We start from the raw sequence: 15,765 nt of genomic DNA, 5'->3' as shown, positions 1-15,765 counted from the left end.
TGTCGCTTGCCGCGTAAACAAAGTGCCGTCATTATAACAGGAAGAAGCAGCATGATGGACAAACAGCACTATTCTATTTTACTACGACTAATTCTTAAGAAAGAGAGAGAGAACGAAAGAAAGAAAGTAAGAAAGAAAGAAAGGAATTCTAACCTATCCGGAAAATATTTCGCAACTCTACCCCCTAAAGAGAAACTACAGTCCTGTTCCTATTAAGAGAATGGATGGAAATTGAATAAGAGAGAGGTAGACTATCTAACTCACTATATAGTCATGCAGGCTAGGTTAGGTATAGTATATATACTGTAAGTTCATTCATGACTTTGGAGACTCTTATGTAGTTTGGGATGAATGCGCCTGATTCGAACCAAGGAAGATTCTTACACGGAAGTATAAATAATCTCTATTATGCAAGGCAAGGTCCCTGATGAAGAACTACACTTTCTGATGTCCCATCCATTCATCTAGGAGGGTTCCTTGCACCTTTACTATCAGAATCTTTATTCTATGCTCAATACTGCTAAGAGATCGTCTGTTTTGAAGTATTATTTGTCATCATACAACACTTTTCTATACGACATGGTCGTCGTCTACCTCGACAACGCAATGTCGTCAATTCTCATGATCATCTTCACTGTCTCAGCGGCAAGCTCAATGGCGCTGGTGCTAACCAGGAGGGGTTGCAGGATATTCTCCTCGGTGATATCGTCCTTCACACCGCCGCTACGGATGCTGACTCCAGCGTTGTGCTGGCCCTGGGCGTGACGGTGTCGGAGTTCTGTGACGACCTTGATCGAGTTCAGGCCAGCGTTCTCGGCAAGAGTGGTGGGGATCACTTCCATGGCTTCCGCAAAGGCCTTCCAGCAGATCGCCTCCGTGCCCGTGAGTTCACGAGCACGCATGGCAAGAGAGTGGGCGACTTCGATTTCGGGAGCTCCACCACCAGCAATGAGAGCACGCTTCTTCACAAGGCAACGGATAACACACAGAGCATCGTGCAGCGAACGCTCTGCTTCATCGAGGATGAGACTGTTGGCGCCGCGAGCGACAATCGAAACGGTTTGGTTGGCAGCATTAGCGGGGGCCTTGATGCCGGTGATCTTCACGTAGCGAGCCCCAGAGGCCTGAACCTCCTCCACAACGTCAGCGGTACCCAACTTATCCTCGGTGAAAGAGTCAATGTTCGCAACAGGCTTGCAGCCCAGACTCTTGCACAGGAACTCAACCTCGTCACGCTCAATGTCCTTGACGGCCAAAATTTTAAGCCGAGAAAGGAAATGGAGGGAAAGATCGTTCACTGCGTCACGGAGAATAGACTTCTGGATCAAAAGGACGTTGCACTTTGTCTTCTGGATCTTCTTCACCATGTTGAGGAGATATTGGCGCTCCTCCTTCAGGATCTTGTCCATCTGGCGGTAGTCGTTCACAACAATCTGGTTCTCCATCTATTTTCTTAGGTTAGGTTGATTTATATCGCTAGTCGTTAAAGGGTCAGAAACATACATCAGGCTTAGGGGGGCTGAGCTGGAATTGGATTAGACCTATCCGGGCCTTCTCAATTCTTGTGGGACCACCGCTGCTCTTGATAACGGACTGGTTCAACACCAAACCATCAATCATCTCACTATCTTCAATTGTTCCGCCAACCTTCTTCACAATACGGATATTCCTAAGATCCACATTTTCGGCAGTCTTGGGGTCGACAACTTTGAGCACCGAGTCAACGGCCATCGGACCAAGAAGGCTAGAGTGCTGCGAGACAATCTTGGAGGAAAGGGAGGTGGATGCGGCCTGGAGCAGGGTGTTGCGGTCCGTAAGGTTGATCGGACGGGAAATGTTGTGGAGGATCTCGACCGCTGCAGCAGCGGCTCTTTGGAAGGACTCAGAGATGACCGTGGGGTGAATACCCTTGGCGAGCAGGCGCTCCGCAGCACCCAACAGGCTTCCTGCAATCACGACCACAGAGGTTGTTCCGTCACCGGCCTCAACATCCTGGGCAGCACTCAGATCGACCAGCATGCGGGCAGCTGGGTGCATAACGCTCATATCCTTCAACATTGTGTTTCCATCGTTGGTCTGCGCGCGGGGTGGTTAGTTAGTGGTATGCGTACTACCGTCGGAGGTGAGGATTCGTACAATGATTGTGTTGCCTTTGGGTGTTTGGATCTAGAATAGAATTAGCAGTTGCGCATAGAAGTATTCAAGAACCGAGACATACCATCTTGTCCATTCCCCTGGGTCCCAATGACTGCATCGCGGATTAGCCCCTCATCTGTGATATCGAACCAGACAAGCATACCGTTCTGATGGCATCGGCCACAGCTATTTTTTCATTAGAATATTATTCCGCATTCAGCTCTGCGTCACCAAACATACCTCTAGCTGCTAGAATGTTGGACGTCCGCACCGCCATAGGCTTCTCCTTGTCCTGCGAATTATCAGAAAACGGCCCACAGTAATTTCCCCTCCGCAAAGCGAACACACCTTGAAGGAGGTGCTGCTAGGAGCAGCTTGGGAGACTGCAGTGGCCATGGTAGATGAGGCTCTGATGCAGAAACCGTATATCGATCCAAAAAAAAAAAAATATTAAGAGAATCAAGAAAAGGGGCGTTGACACAGACAGGAAAGATACCGAAGCTGGATCGATGGCGGGCTCTGGGAAATTCTGCGATTTGGGCGGTGTTGCTTCTGGGGCTTGGCGGCCACTAGCGTCAACAGCTCAAGCTGGGCGAGAGAGAGAGAGAGAACAGCTCTCGACGACATCACCTTTCTTCCCACTTTGCTCTTCATCTCCATCTCATTCATTAATTCCTTGATTCTCTACGACCGTCTAATACTTCTCCGACTGTTGTACTTTTGATTATCCGCTTTCCTCGCCCTGTGTCTAGCCACTATCTCTCGCCATGCCTAGCGCCACGGGAGAGAACTGGGAGAAGTACAAGAAGAACTTCGCTGATGACGAAGAGCCTGAGAAGAAGATCACCCCTCTCACAGATGAGTTAGTTAATCCTTTACTTTTTCTTGCATTTCCGCGATGCGGTCGGGCTATAGATGACGCGGTGGCTGACTTGCTGGCTCTAGGGACATCCAAGTACTCAAGACATATGGCGCGGCTCCCTACGCAAATGCATTAAAGAAGCTAGAGAAACAGATCAAGGACAGGCAAGCGAGCGTGAACGAGAAGATTGGTGTTAAGGTATTTGGCCTTACGACAGCGAGAAGCGAGCGGAATCTGTCGAAACTGACCTGCTTAGGAATCCGATACGGGCCTGGCACCTCCACACCTTTGGGATGTAGCTGCAGATCGACAACGTATGGCAGAGGAGCAACCATTGCAGGTGGCTCGCTGCACAAAGATCATTCAGGATGAGAAGGATGCCGACAAGAGCAAATATGTCATCAATGTCAAGCAAATTGCCAAGTTCGTCGTGAATCTAGGGGAGCGCGTGAGCCCTACGGATATCGAGGAGGGCATGAGAGTTGGGTACGGGCATTCTTTATCTCCTTCTACCGCCCATGCTAACTATGATTCTCAGTGTCGATCGAAACAAGTACCAGATCATGTTGCCACTTCCCCCCAAAATCGACCCCAGCGTGACGATGATGACCGTCGAAGACAAGCCCGATGTGACATACGGAGACGTCGGAGGTTGCAAAGAACAAATTGAGAAGCTACGAGAAGTCGTCGAAATGCCACTACTATCCCCTGAGCGGTTCGTCAACCTGGGTATCGATCCCCCCAAGGGTGCTCTACTGTACGGTCCTCCCGGTACCGGAAAGACCCTCTGTGCCCGAGCTGTGGCCAACCGAACGGATGCCACTTTCATTCGTGTTATTGGTAGTGAACTGGTTCAAAAATACGTCGGTGAAGGTGCCCGAATGGTCCGCGAGCTCTTCGAAATGGCCAGAACCAAGAAGGCATGCATCATCTTCTTCGACGAAATCGATGCCGTCGGTGGAGCTCGTTTCGATGACGGAGCGGGCGGTGATAACGAAGTGCAACGCACCATGCTTGAGCTTATCACGCAGCTGGACGGGTTTGACGCTCGAGGTAACATCAAAGTCATGTTCGCAACCAACCGACCGTCAACTTTGGATCCTGCCCTGATGCGCCCTGGACGAATTGACCGCAAGATCGAGTTCTCGCTGCCCGACGTCGAGGGCCGTGCTAACATCCTCCGAATCCACGCCAAGAGCATGTCTGTGGAGAGAGATATTCGATGGGAGCTGATTTCTCGACTGTGCCCTAATGCTACGGGAGCAGAGCTGCGAAGTGTTGCAACAGAGGCGGGCATGTTCGCCATCCGAGCTCGACGGAAGGTTGCGACAGAGAAGGACTTTTTGGCGGCAGTGGACAAGGTGATCAAGGGTAACTTGAAGTTCAACTCAACAGCAACATACATGCAGTATAATTAGATTTTCTCGTTGCTCTATATCTTCAGGGTGGGGGGGGGGGGGGGGGTTACATTGCGTGCATGGGCTGGGATGTGTATGATCAAATTTAGCTTAGTGAATCAGTCGTCTACGAGGTCCATAAATGCTTACACCACTTTCCTGTCACTCTTAAGAGACCTCCTAATATAGGATAGACATTCCAGCTCGTGATGCCCACGGTTATCCGAATGTCACATGACTGATCTCAGCGGCTCATTTCGGCACAAGCAAGCAGACCGCCAGGCTAGTACCGACGAGAGCATGGGGGGTTGCAACATGGAGGGCATGAATTCCTAGGATAATCCTTAGGGTATACAAAATACCCAAGATCCAGGAATACCTCGACTCCCACCACTGTATACAATCAACTTCGGCCACCCAGCAAGAGCCCCCGGAACTCTTCGCTAAGTAGTCGGGTTAAAAGAAGGACCGGCCACGTGCCTTGCCGGGTTCGGCCAATGAAAAGCTGCCGGCCGCCCGAGGTGATTACCACTACGCAGTCTCTGATTGGCCACTTTGGCCCCGATCCTCTCCGTCGGCAAGTAAGGCTTGATTATGTCAGCCGGACTTCCGCTTCTTCGTTCGAGCAGAAACAGAAACGGCAATCCCGCAAAAGTGCAGCTTTTGGCAAGCACCACCACCTTCTTCCTTCGTCCCTTCTCCCTCTCTCTATCTTGTGTGTTCTGCTTCTTACACTTCCTCCTTACCCCCCCCCCCCCTCTCCCCTCTTTCGGATTTATTGGAGAAGTCTCCCTTTTCTTGTGATCCGCCATTATGAGCTCCGTGAGCTTGCGGAGCCTAGCTCCTGCCTCCAAGGTGCGTTTTATGGCCCTCGGTTGCGACTGGATCTGATGCTGACCTTGTATTTCGTATAGATCTCCCGCGCCTTGAGAGATCAGAGACGTCTCTTTTCCTCCTCCCGTCCTGCAGGTACGCATTGAATGACCCTCGCCGGGGAAAAGACCCTATCCCGCGTGTGCTAACGAACCCCTTCACCAGCCCGCATCTTCGGCAGCAACCCTCTGCGCGCCAAGGCCGCCAATGGCTATATCTCAGAGAAATACCCCGTCATTGTAAGCTAATAATGTCGAATGGGTGCTCAATTGCAGTGGCTGGATTCTGATTGTGCTTGTTGTAGGACCACGAGTATGATGCCGTCGTGGTCGGTGCGGGTGGTGCCGGTCTGCGTGCCGCCTTCGGTCTGGCGGAAGCTGGCTTCAACACTGCCTGTGTCTCCAAGCTTTTCCCTACTCGATCTCACACAGTTGCTGCCCAAGGTGGTATCAATGCCGCTCTTGGAAAGTAAGTTTTGACTTTCTCCCGGCCTTCCGCCATGGCCAATTGCGCTAACCCGTCCGAACAGCATGCACCCTGACGACTGGAGGTGGCACATGTACGACACCGTGAAGGGTTCCGACTGGCTTGGTGACCAGGATGCTATTCACTACATGACCAGGGAAGCCCCCGCTTCCGTTCGTGAGCTGGAGGGTTACGGTTGCCCCTTCTCTCGTACCGAGGATGGTCTTATCTACCAGCGTGCCTTTGGTGGTCAGTCTAGGGAATTCGGCAAGGGCGGCCAGGCCTACCGTTGCTGTGCTGTCGCGGATCGTACCGGTCACGCCCTTCTTCACACTCTCTACGGACAGTCTCTGCGTCACCACACGAACTACTTCATTGAGTACTTTGCTCTGGATCTTCTGATGGAGGATGGCGAGTGCCGTGGTATCATCGCCTACAACCAGGAAGATGGAACTCTTCACCGTTTCAAGGCCCACCACACCGTTCTCGCTACTGGTGGTTACGGTCGTGCCTACTTCAGCTGTACCTCCGCCCACACCTGCACTGGTGACGGTATGGCCATGGTTTCTCGTGCTGGACTTCCTAACCAGGATCTGGAGTTCGTCCAGTTCCACCCTACCGGTATCTACGGTGCTGGATGTCTGATCACTGAGGGTGCTCGTGGTGAGGGTGGTTACCTGCTCAACTCTGAGGGTGAACGTTTCATGGAGCGTTATGCTCCTACCGCCAAGGATCTGGCTTCCCGTGACGTCGTCTCCCGTTCCATGACCATGGAAATCCGTGAGGGCCGTGGTGTCGGCCCTGAGAAGGACCACATCTACCTGCAGCTCAGCCACTTGCCTGCTGAGCTTCTGCACGAGCGTCTGCCCGGTATTTCCGAGACCGCCTCCATTTTCGCTGGTGTCGATGTCACCAAGCAGCCCATCCCTGTCCTGCCCACCGTCCACTACAACATGGGTGGTATCCCCACCAAGTTCACTGGTGAAGTCCTGACTCAGGATGAGAACGGTAACGACAAGGTTGTCCCTGGCCTGTACGCTTGCGGTGAAGCCGCCTGCGTCTCCGTCCACGGTGCCAACCGTCTGGGTGCCAACTCGCTTCTGGATCTGGTCGTCTTCGGTCGTGCCGTTTCCCACCGTGTCCGTGACATCGCCCAGCCCGGCAAACCCCACCGTGAGCTGAGCTCCGATGCTGGTGCTCAATCTATCAAGGACCTTGACACCATCCGCACCGCTGACGGCCCCAAGTCTACCTTCGAGATCCGTAACGCTATGCAGAAGGCCATGCAGACTGACGTTTCTGTCTTCCGTACCCAGGAGTCTTTGGATGAGGGAGTGGAGAAGGTCACTGCCATCGACCAGATGTACGACCAGGTCGGCACCAAGGATCGCACTATGATCTGGAACACTGACCTCGTTGAGACTCTGGAACTCCGCAATCTGCTGACTTGCGCGTAAGTACCATCCTATTCAAAAAAAAAAAAAAAAAAAAAAAAAAAAAAAGAAATCAAGAAAATATCAGCGACTAATGCCCATTCTTATAGTGCCCAAACTGCCGTTGCCGCCGCTAACCGTAAGGAGTCTCGTGGTGCTCACGCCCGCGAGGACTACCCCGAGCGTGACGATAAGAACTGGATGAAGCACACCCTTACATGGCAGAAGTCGCCTCACGGCAAGGTCGACATCGGCTACCGTGCCGTCGAGCACAACACCCTTGATGAGAACGAGTGCAAGAGCGTTCCTCCCTTCAAGCGTGTCTACTAAGCGTGCGCATTTAGAGTGGCCCCCCGGTCCAGACCCATATAAAACGGATCTAGGAATTTTGAGTTGTTGAGGGGCGGTAGAATAGGAGAGTCGTCTGGTTCGGAAGGGAAAAAAAAAGAGCGTCATGAAATTCGACCCTGTTTATTTCCTATGTCTTTATATGTGTATATCCATTGTTTTCTCCAGGCGATGAGTTGGGAGTACTCACGTTCTATTTGTTTTTTTTATAGCCATCTGTTAGCTTATTATACAATTGGAGTTGTCTTTTCACTGCACCTATGTGTCCGGATGTTCATGGTCGTGTTTTCGGTATAATGGAGAGAAGTCCCTCGAAGCCACTCGACGGACCCGACGGGGGTGGGTTTCTTTTTCTGCAAACAAAGAGGTGAATTCCGTTACGCCCTAGGGCAATATCTCCTTCCCAATGCTGATCTGGCGCAGTGCATGTTTTGCTGTTTCATTCTTTGGCAAACTCAGAAACGTCCATGACTCGACTCGCTGTTCGTCAGAGTACGACTTGCCCAGCAAATAGACTTTGGTATGTCCGTACCAAAGGGCCATTTAGAGGCTGCTGTTCGGTCGATCCATGTACCTCGGGGATATGTCCAGAGGAGGGTAGCACCTTGGTGTCTGCAACGACATATGCCGGGACAGGGAGAACGACTGTCACAACCACAGTAAAAACAGCAACGGCAACAATCACAACCAGAACACAAACCACAGGCAGTTTCAGCACATCCACACGAACAAGCACTGTATCAGGAGCTCCGACGTCCTCCGGGAGAGCGCAAATGCACAGTCTACCACCGTCGGTCCCATTGCCAGTCCCACAACAACAAATCCAGCAGCGAATCCAACAGGGCATGTCCAGAACCCCCACTCTGCCCTTTATCGGAGGGGGGATCGTTGGAGGCGTGCTTGCGGCCCTGATCATTGCAGGACTAGTCGTCGTTTACATGATTTCGCGGTCCAAAAAGAAGCAAGAGAAAACGGTTCACCCTGCTTCGCTGGCGAAAAGCCCACGAAAATCCGCCGGTGGAAGGCTTCTTCTTCTTCTTCTTCCCAGGAACCCGGTGGACCAGCAGCAGCAGCAGCAGCCAGTCGACAGTCCAGACATTCCCCACGGCCAGCAGCTGGGGGCACGACACTGTAACCAGTACAGGTCCAGAAGCATTATACTCCTGAGTTCGTCACGGACGACCCAAAACTCCAGCCCCCGGTACGAGAGTCTGTTTTGCCGGCTTATCGGGCTGAATGGAGGAGGTTTTTCCACTACGGTGAGAGGGAAGTGGAAGATGGGAGGGGGCTCTTGGTTAGGTCTTACTGTACTATATATTATTATATATACATGTATATAGATAGATTTCCGTCGCTCTTCTATTACTTGTGTTGATAATAAGGGACTTGGTTGGACTGGTTGATCTTCTTGGAGTTTCTTAGGTATATCTAGGCAAAACATGAATAGACTCGATCTATGTTTATATTTTATATTAACCCATGGATTTGAATAATATTGTAGAACCTCCCTTTTTTTTTTTTTTTTTTTATATCGCCTCCTTAACCCTTTTTGTGTGTTTCGTATAGTCGAAAAGGTTCACCCAAGAACCGATTACAAAAGACCCTTAAGGACCGAGGTCTGTTCAAGGACAGCACGCTTGCTGCAGCCACCAATGGCATCCTTGAGCTCCACTGCGCGCTCGTAGTCCAGGCAGGTGCGGACATCGTCGCCGAACCGGGCGTCAATGCCCTTGAGCTGCGCCAGCGAAAGCTGGTCCATGGGGACGCCGGTGCTCTCGGCCAGGGCCACCACCCGGCCAGAGATATGGTGGCCCTCCCGGAAGGGCACGCCCTTGCGCACCAGATAATCGGCGAATTCCGTCGCCAGCATCTCGGGAGTCAGAGCGGCAACCATCTTCTCGGGGATGACGGTCAGGGTGGACAGGACGCCCGTGGCAATCTGGATGCTATCGCCCACGGTCTTGATATGGTCCAGAAGAGGCTCCACGCTCTCCTGCAGGTCCTTGTTGTAGGTGGTAGGCAGGCCCTTGATGGTGCACATCAGACCGGCCATGTGGCCAAAGGCGCGGCCAGCCTTTCCCCGCAGAAGCTCCAGGCTATCTGTTCATTCAACCCGAACAATGAGCCAAAGTTGCACCAGAGGCGGAAAAAGAAACTTACCTGCGTTCTTCTTCTGAGGCATCAACGAGGAGCCGGTAGAATAAGCATCCGACAAACGAACGTAACCAAACTCCAGGCTGGAGTAGATGATCAGATCCTCGGCCCAGCGAGAAATCTTCAGCATGAACGAGCTGCCCCACTGCATGGTCTCCATGGCAAAGTCACGGTCACCCACCGCATTCATGGAGTTGTAGAGCAGGCCATCGAAGCCCAGCTCCTTGGCCATCGCTTCACGGTCAATGTGGAAGGGGTTTCCCGCAAGAGCCCCAGTGCCCAGAGGGGAGCGGTTGACCCGCTTAGTGACCTCACGGAGGCGCTTGAGTTCATCAGTAAAGGCCGTCGCGTGGGAGAGGAGCCAGTGCGCCCAGCGAACCGGCTGGGCCTTCTGGAGGTGGGTGTAGCCGGGCATGAGATAATCTATCTCACTCTCTGCGCGGGCAATGGAGACCTTGACCAGGTCGGACAGGAAGCCCTCCAGCTTGCGGAGCTCGTCGCGTAACCACAAACGCATGTCGGTTGCAATCTGCTCATTGCGCGAGCGGCCCGTGTGCAGCTTGCCTCCAATCTCCTTGCCAATGATCTCCGACAGGCGGCGCTCGTTCGCTGTGTGAATATCCTCGTCGTTCTCCTGGATGACAAAGGTGTTGGTGCTCCATTCCTCTGCGATCTGCCTGAACCCGCGCTCGATTTCGGAGAACTCGCGTGCGCTGAGAATGCCTGTCTTTGCGTTGGCTCGCGCAAAGGCAATAGATCCCGCGATGTCTTGTCTCCATAGGATCCGGTCGTAGGGAAGGGACTGGTTGTACTGGACCATAAGGGGGTCGAGACCCTCTACAAAGCGAGTGAATGTGGTTAGTCCTGGATGCAGGTAAATCAGAGCGTGGAGGGGGGGGGGGGGCTACGGGGCTACTGACGAGTGAATCGACCTCCCCAGAGCATGTTCTCTGCGACAGCCTTGGGGCCGCTCATTTTGGATATGCAATTGGTTTGAACTGGAGATGAAATGAGGTGCTGTTGTCGTGGGCGAAAGAGTAATTAACCTAGGTAGTCTATGACTCCGCGATCAAACAAAATGAATCATTCGGTGCGGATTGATTTCTACGCTAACCCATTTCTGGATGTCCTTGTCCGTCATCGGCGTGGAATGAGATGAGCTCGAGATTTGGCTTCATTTCTTATTATATTTGGATAGTATAACTCATTATTATTTAGTAATGTGTCCAGTGAGGGGTTAAGTGATGCCAGTTTATATATACACATATATATACACATATATATACGATGATATTATTTATTCTTACATGTCAATCAAGAACCATGCAACCCATATATTAGACCCAGCAGTTCAATGTTGACTTTGTACAATCTCTAATGGTACTCCGTACATCTCCCAAATTCTCCAGCCAAATCCCGAACAAAACTGCGGCTGTCAGAGTAACGTGGCTGTAGCTGAGCCCAGCGACGTGACTATTGTCTTACTGTCTCAGTTTGCTACACTGTAGGGCTCAGCCAAAGCAGCCCTACTGTTCAAACCCCCCGGTCTGGTGCGCGACCTAAAGTGGAAACGATCTCTCTAGTCTTGATCAACTCCCAGGAGTCAGGACTCCCAGCCGAGTAAGATTTCAAATCCAGAGAGATCTGGACCTGCATATCCCGAGGACTTTTTTTTGGGGCTGAAGGCTGAAGCCCAGGAACCGGGAACAGACTGCAGTGATCTGCTGGAGGGGGGAATCTGCTGGAATCCACTTGGGCTGGCTGTCAGAAAGCGAAAGGGGTTAACAAACCAGTCAGATCCATGTAGATCGCAATTAGGGGGTGGAGGGGTGGAACAGAACGGGATTCCCGGTGGGTTGGTTAAGGTAGTTCAAGGTTAGCAGAGCTGGAGATTCAATAGTTGCGCACGAGCCTGATCTACATGAGAAGAGAGTGGCCAGTAGTATATTGTCCCTTGGAACAAAGAAAGATGAAATTGACGAGTCAAGAATCGTATTGATGGACTAGATAGAAGTGAGGCAGAATAATACCTACCCTACTTATGATGAGGATTTTACCCCTGAGAGGGAGTGAGATATCAGCCGCAGCAAAATTCAAAAAAAAAAGAAAAAAGGGGCGAAAGTCGAGCATTATATTCGTAAGAAAGAGAAGAGTATACGGAGTATAGCATGATGAATCTATTAAGTGTCGGAAACCTCTTCCGCATGGAATATTAGTATGGAGTCATGACTCTGGAGACAGCTACATACCGGTTCGCTTCGCTTGGAACTCAACAAGAGTAATCCCGATGAAACACCGAGTGATAACCGTTCCATGTCAGGTACGTCAGTACAGAGTACTAACCGTCTCACGGATTAGTTTTGGAAGCTTAGTTCTGGTCCATCCTGTAAAGGGCTCTGGTAACCGAGATTGTTATTTGAGACATCCGAGTCGGAGGAGCCGAGGTGTGGCGGTGCTCTGCAAGATTCGGTTTTTGAATTCCCTGCTGGCAGACTTTTCATGTTAAAATTTCCCTTGTCTTTTTTATTATTAGTAGTATTATTATTATTATTATTATTTATTTATGATTTAACTGACGGGGAGAACTTTAAGTGACTGAATGGTACTAAGTATATCTAATGCCACTACAATTGAGAATTAGCTAGGACTTGATCTGTAGCAAGTACGCGGTAGAAACACAAAAATCACTATAAAAGAAATCCTGACGAGAAAAAAGAAAATGAAATCAACAAATGGAAATAATAAAAGAATGACAAGAAATATCATAGGTCATAAATCATCACTTCATCAATCTTTCCTCCCTCCCCCCCCCCTTTTTTTTTTTTTTTCCTACCATGGGCTACGAGGCCCCACCATCCAGTCCTCCATTGCAAGCCATTCACTCCACCTGGATTCAGCCATGCGAAGCTCATCTTCTGACGGCCCACGAAGAGGTCTTAGAAATGGGGTTTGCTCATCAGGAAGGATGTCATAGGCTGACTTGGTTGACGCCCAGCCGGAGCTCTTGGCTGTAAACAAGTAATTCAATCTTTCCTGCTTCCAAATGGACCCAACACCAGCTAGCCAATCGCCCCCAAAAAATGCCTCGAGAACGGCGGGCATGTCGTTGCCAGTCACGATCAGACGCTGGATATACGGCCGTAGTGAGAGATGAGAAGAGCCATTGGACGGGCCAGCAAAGTGGTTGACTGGTTCCGGCAATCGTTGATAAGGAAGCCGGATATTGACAAAAGCCGCCAGAGACTGCACGGCGACCGTATGCTGTCCTTCCTCAAGAAAGTGCCGCAGGCAAGCCAAGTACCGCGGATACCAGGCATCTAGGTTGACCTGGAAGAACTCTGCGCGGAGCGATGGCACATCAGGAGTCTCAGGACTTGGCCCCGGAGAGTGGGCAACTGATACAGGTTGCAAATGATCGTGTCTACCCGAACCGCGTTCAGTTTCCAGACACATGGATTCTGTGCAAGGGGATTGTGGTTTAGAGAAGACCGTCATAATAGAATAAGAGAGAAGAGACCTGGGAGAAGAGGAGGGAAGACGAGAAGAAGAAGAAAAAAAAAAAAAAAAAAAAAGAACCTACTTGCGGGGTGACAAGGCAGCGATGTGATAGAAGAGGGGTCGTGCATATCTATACACGGAGAACTTTCCCAACATTCTCTTCCAGAATCCTGCACGTTCAGAGTCATTTTTCTGATTTGACATATATAGATGCGTATATGTCGGAAGGAATTGACGGTGAGGAGGGGGAAAGCTCAGAGCAGGCAAAGCAATATGATATCAAAGTTCGTAGAATTTGATTTCGATCCAAAAAAAAAAAAAATAATGATCCCAAGATATTTTGGATCTCTGAATTCCGATAGAGCATGAGGGAAAGGAGGGAAACGGCCTCATCCTTATATCTGCCTGTCATCTTTCCCTATAGGGAGACACACACGGTGTTTCCGAAGTACATGGTGGTGGACAGCCAAAACGGAAAATGAAAGACCGCCCAAGAACGGGACAATTTCTGGTTTAAGCGCCGTTCTAGTAAGCTATCTGCGGGTTCCACCGCAGAAGACTTGGGCAAACCGAAGATCTGACTCTATCCCGGATTCCCGAGATGTGGCTACTGAGTAATGAGCCACAGAACTAGCGATTCAGAGCGTGGCTGTGCAAAACTGCTTTGTTCCTCGGTACATGTATGGGAGGTAGGGCTGCGTTGCCCTAAATAGTCGCTCCCTTTTCGGAAATGGTCCAGGAGTCCGTCGAGAGAACTATTTGCTTTTAGTCTGGCGCTCTTCCTTCACTAAAGGTGAAAAGAAATGAAAAAAACCGACTTTGGGGGTTTGACCGGGAACTCTTCCTGTTCCTTTCTTCGGGATGGTTACTACCTAAGTCCTCGAGTCTATTGAGAATGTTACTAATCTTCCTGTGCAATTCGAGGGCATCTTCGGATCAGAGTGAGAGAGAGAGAGGTGAGAAACCTCCCGTCTAGCCGAGTGTCGTGAAAAGGGAAGAAGATAATTAATATTAACAACCCCCGATATTAATTTCAACAAGCGAGGCGAGTCGCGCTCTGCTAATGACAAACCATTCAGGGGCATCTCCAATAGTTGAATGGCGTTTCCCCGGCGGAATGTGACAGCTCTCGTCGTCAGTGCTCTTGCGGCACTGTCCAGGTAACCCACCTTCATCCACACATGGCCGGTCTGTCTCAAGTGGGAAAGGTGGTCTAGCCTAGACTAACAGAATCTGCTCATCGTCATCTTACATATGCATCCTGTTCTCAAACTCTCTCAAAACGTGGAGGGGAGAACCTTCAACTCACGCGGTGTGAGAACGCAAGGGTTGAGTTCTGATCAACAGACAAGGAATGGGTCAGACGGTTGACGGTACTGCTGTACACATGTCCAGAGTAGCCTACTATATTTGGAACCGAGGCAATATTGGATCATCATTCATCGACAGAGTGTGGAACTGCATGACCGGTCGTCAGCACCTCCTGGTAAGAGTCCCAGATGCAGCAGCATGTGGCTTTGAAGATGGTGAGCCTCTCCGGGTTGCTACTGGTCATAAACTCCTCCTCTCCATTAGCGGCGATACAGCCCGGAGGTTAATTTAATAGTCCCCTTTAGACCCTGTTTGGCGTCAGTTCACTAGTGTTAGTGGCATGTCTCGCTAAAGATGAACCAACCTGGGAGTCTAGTGAGATCTTGCTCCGATCCTGCTCCAATCAATAAACATCGCAAATATGACGCTAGAATTGCCCATTTTAAAAAAGCAAAAAGAAATAAAATAAAATAAAATAAAATAAAATAAAATAAGCAAAAAAAAAAAAAGCAAAAAAAAAATGAAGTAGATGATGACCCAAGGATCTCCATGCCATGCGCTGAATATCTCCCTCCACCATCCCACGATTCTCTGCCTCGCGATATAAGACCGTCAAGGTTTCTCTCTCACGATGACCATCAGCTGCGTTCAACTCCTTTCAACAAAGTCATAGATACTCGGAACGCGTCCCTACCTTTTCCTCTTCTCACCTTATCACAATCATGACTTACAAGTCCAACTACGAGCCTTATGTGAGTTCACTTTCTTTCCGTGATTACGGGCCAGTGTCTGACGTTTGTCTCTAGACAAGTCAAAGCTTTGACTTGAACAGGCTTCGACCTTCCGAAGAGCTCCTCTATCCTCTGGGAACTCTCTATCCTCACGTTGTCGCTCTCCAGATGCAATCCGACGACAACCCATGGTCCAGAGCCAAGAACTTCTCCGGCTATCATGATACCTCGTACTGGGCCGAAGTCTCTTCTCCACGATCCCTCCCGGAGCATTACCTGAAACCCACACCACGCAGGTACAGCGGTAAGTGACTTGCTCGTTTTCATTCTCCTCTTTAGGAACTACTTGTCTTTCACCCCTCGAATTGCATCTTACCTGTCATGCATACTAACGCTGCTGCAACCTAGACTCTACGGCGTCTAGATTTGTTTCTAGAATCCGACGATTCCTAAGCCGAGATGATATGCGACGACGCCAGCGATTTGAGTGAGAGAGACGATTCAGGAATCTCATTGTCATCGTCATTTTTTTTTTTTTTCTAAATTTTACCTTTTCT

At 50.3% G+C, this 15,765-nt stretch overlaps 7 protein-coding genes across 7 annotated transcripts; 4 read left to right on the top strand and 3 right to left on the bottom strand.

Annotated features, from left to right (window-relative positions):
- Window positions 1-328: 328 nt before the first annotated feature.
- On the bottom strand, window positions 329-2,590 carry P175DRAFT_0500331 (chaperonin-containing T-complex subunit CCT4). Its single transcript, XM_040896935.1, has 7 exons — window positions 2,485-2,590; window positions 2,377-2,428; window positions 2,300-2,322; window positions 2,219-2,248; window positions 2,137-2,166; window positions 1,504-2,076; window positions 329-1,445 (listed from the first exon to the last, which is right to left on the bottom strand). Exons 1-7 carry the CDS (start codon window positions 2,530-2,532, stop codon window positions 591-593), a joined length of 1,611 nt encoding a protein of 536 aa, XP_040752823.1. The 5' UTR covers window positions 2,533-2,590; the 3' UTR covers window positions 329-590.
- A 38-nt stretch (window positions 2,591-2,628) lies between these two features.
- rpt1 (proteasome regulatory particle base subunit RPT1) lies at window positions 2,629-4,416 on the top strand (the record flags this gene model as incomplete). The annotated part of the gene is made up of 4 exons (XM_040895278.1): window positions 2,629-2,998; window positions 3,082-3,196; window positions 3,255-3,484; window positions 3,537-4,416. The coding sequence occupies exons 1-4, from the start codon at window positions 2,904-2,906 to the stop codon at window positions 4,414-4,416; spliced, it is 1,320 nt and encodes a 439-aa protein (XP_040752822.1). The 5' UTR covers window positions 2,629-2,903.
- A 792-nt stretch (window positions 4,417-5,208) lies between these two features.
- On the top strand, window positions 5,209-7,496 carry P175DRAFT_0508406 (succinate dehydrogenase [ubiquinone] flavoprotein subunit; the record flags this gene model as incomplete). Its single annotated transcript, XM_040898349.1, has 6 exons — window positions 5,209-5,250; window positions 5,310-5,364; window positions 5,434-5,507; window positions 5,573-5,736; window positions 5,798-7,186; window positions 7,277-7,496. The coding sequence occupies 6 exons, from the start codon at window positions 5,209-5,211 to the stop codon at window positions 7,494-7,496; spliced, it is 1,944 nt and encodes a 647-aa protein (XP_040752821.1).
- Window positions 7,497-7,801: 305 nt separating this feature from the next.
- Window positions 7,802-8,979, top strand: P175DRAFT_0185972 (uncharacterized protein). The gene has a single exon (XM_040892530.1). It carries the CDS (start codon window positions 7,982-7,984, stop codon window positions 8,852-8,854), a length of 873 nt encoding a protein of 290 aa, XP_040752820.1. The 5' UTR covers window positions 7,802-7,981; the 3' UTR covers window positions 8,855-8,979.
- P175DRAFT_0500328 (argininosuccinate lyase ARG4) lies at window positions 8,809-10,709 on the bottom strand. The gene is made up of 3 exons (XM_040896934.1): window positions 10,589-10,709; window positions 9,675-10,505; window positions 8,809-9,614 (listed from the first exon to the last, which is right to left on the bottom strand). Exons 1-3 carry the CDS (start codon window positions 10,641-10,643, stop codon window positions 9,106-9,108), a joined length of 1,395 nt encoding a protein of 464 aa, XP_040752819.1. The 5' UTR covers window positions 10,644-10,709; the 3' UTR covers window positions 8,809-9,105.
- Window positions 10,710-12,380: 1,671 nt separating this feature from the next.
- P175DRAFT_0185554 (uncharacterized protein) lies at window positions 12,381-13,836 on the bottom strand. The gene is made up of 2 exons (XM_040892529.1): window positions 13,249-13,836; window positions 12,381-13,126 (listed from the first exon to the last, which is right to left on the bottom strand). Exons 1-2 carry the CDS (start codon window positions 13,352-13,354, stop codon window positions 12,498-12,500), a joined length of 735 nt encoding a protein of 244 aa, XP_040752818.1. The 5' UTR covers window positions 13,355-13,836; the 3' UTR covers window positions 12,381-12,497.
- A 1,223-nt stretch (window positions 13,837-15,059) lies between these two features.
- Window positions 15,060-15,765, top strand: P175DRAFT_0515568 (uncharacterized protein). Its single transcript, XM_040898866.1, has 3 exons — window positions 15,060-15,229; window positions 15,284-15,512; window positions 15,617-15,765. Exons 1-3 carry the CDS (start codon window positions 15,200-15,202, stop codon window positions 15,697-15,699), a joined length of 342 nt encoding a protein of 113 aa, XP_040752817.1. The 5' UTR covers window positions 15,060-15,199; the 3' UTR covers window positions 15,700-15,765.

This window comes from Aspergillus ochraceoroseus, assembly GCF_002846915.1.
Source record: "Aspergillus ochraceoroseus IBT 24754 chromosome Unknown P175scaffold_3, whole genome shotgun sequence".
NCBI lineage: Eukaryota > Fungi > Ascomycota > Eurotiomycetes > Eurotiales > Aspergillaceae > Aspergillus > Aspergillus ochraceoroseus.
This window is presented reverse-complemented; position numbering and strand designations above follow the sequence as displayed.

Bases quoted from the DNA above. Each gene is read 5' to 3' on its own strand.
- P175DRAFT_0185972 (XM_040892530.1), top strand. From the start codon at position 7,982: ATGACTCGACTCGCTGTTCGTCAGAGTACGACTTGCCCAGCAAATAGA.
- P175DRAFT_0185554 (XM_040892529.1), bottom strand. From the start codon at position 13,354: ATGACTCTGAACGTGCAGGATTCTGGAAGAGAATGTTGGGAAAGTTCT. The intron at 13,127-13,248 runs GTAGGTTCTTTT...CCCCTTGCACAG, and splicing joins GCTGCCTTGTCACCCCGCAA to AATCCATGTGTCTGGAAACT.
- P175DRAFT_0515568 (XM_040898866.1), top strand. From the start codon at position 15,200: ATGACTTACAAGTCCAACTACGAGCCTTAT. The intron at 15,230-15,283 runs GTGAGTTCACTT...GTTTGTCTCTAG, and splicing joins AGTCCAACTACGAGCCTTAT to ACAAGTCAAAGCTTTGACTT. The intron at 15,513-15,616 runs GTAAGTGACTTG...GCTGCAACCTAG, and splicing joins CACACCACGCAGGTACAGCG to ACTCTACGGCGTCTAGATTT.
- P175DRAFT_0500331 (XM_040896935.1), bottom strand. From the start codon at position 2,532: ATGGCCACTGCAGTCTCCCAAGCTGCTCCTAGCAGCACCTCCTTCAAG. The intron at 2,429-2,484 runs GTGTGTTCGCTT...GATAATTCGCAG, and splicing joins CTAGCAGCACCTCCTTCAAG to GACAAGGAGAAGCCTATGGC. The intron at 2,249-2,299 runs GTATGCTTGTCT...TCCGCGATGCAG, and splicing joins TGGCCGATGCCATCAGAACG to TCATTGGGACCCAGGGGAAT.
- P175DRAFT_0500328 (XM_040896934.1), bottom strand. From the start codon at position 10,643: ATGAGCGGCCCCAAGGCTGTCGCAGAGAACATGCTCTGGGGAGGTCGA. The intron at 10,506-10,588 runs GTCAGTAGCCCC...CTCGCTTTGTAG, and splicing joins CTGGGGAGGTCGATTCACTC to AGGGTCTCGACCCCCTTATG. The intron at 9,615-9,674 runs GTAAGTTTCTTT...TTGAATGAACAG, and splicing joins GCCTCAGAAGAAGAACGCAG to ATAGCCTGGAGCTTCTGCGG.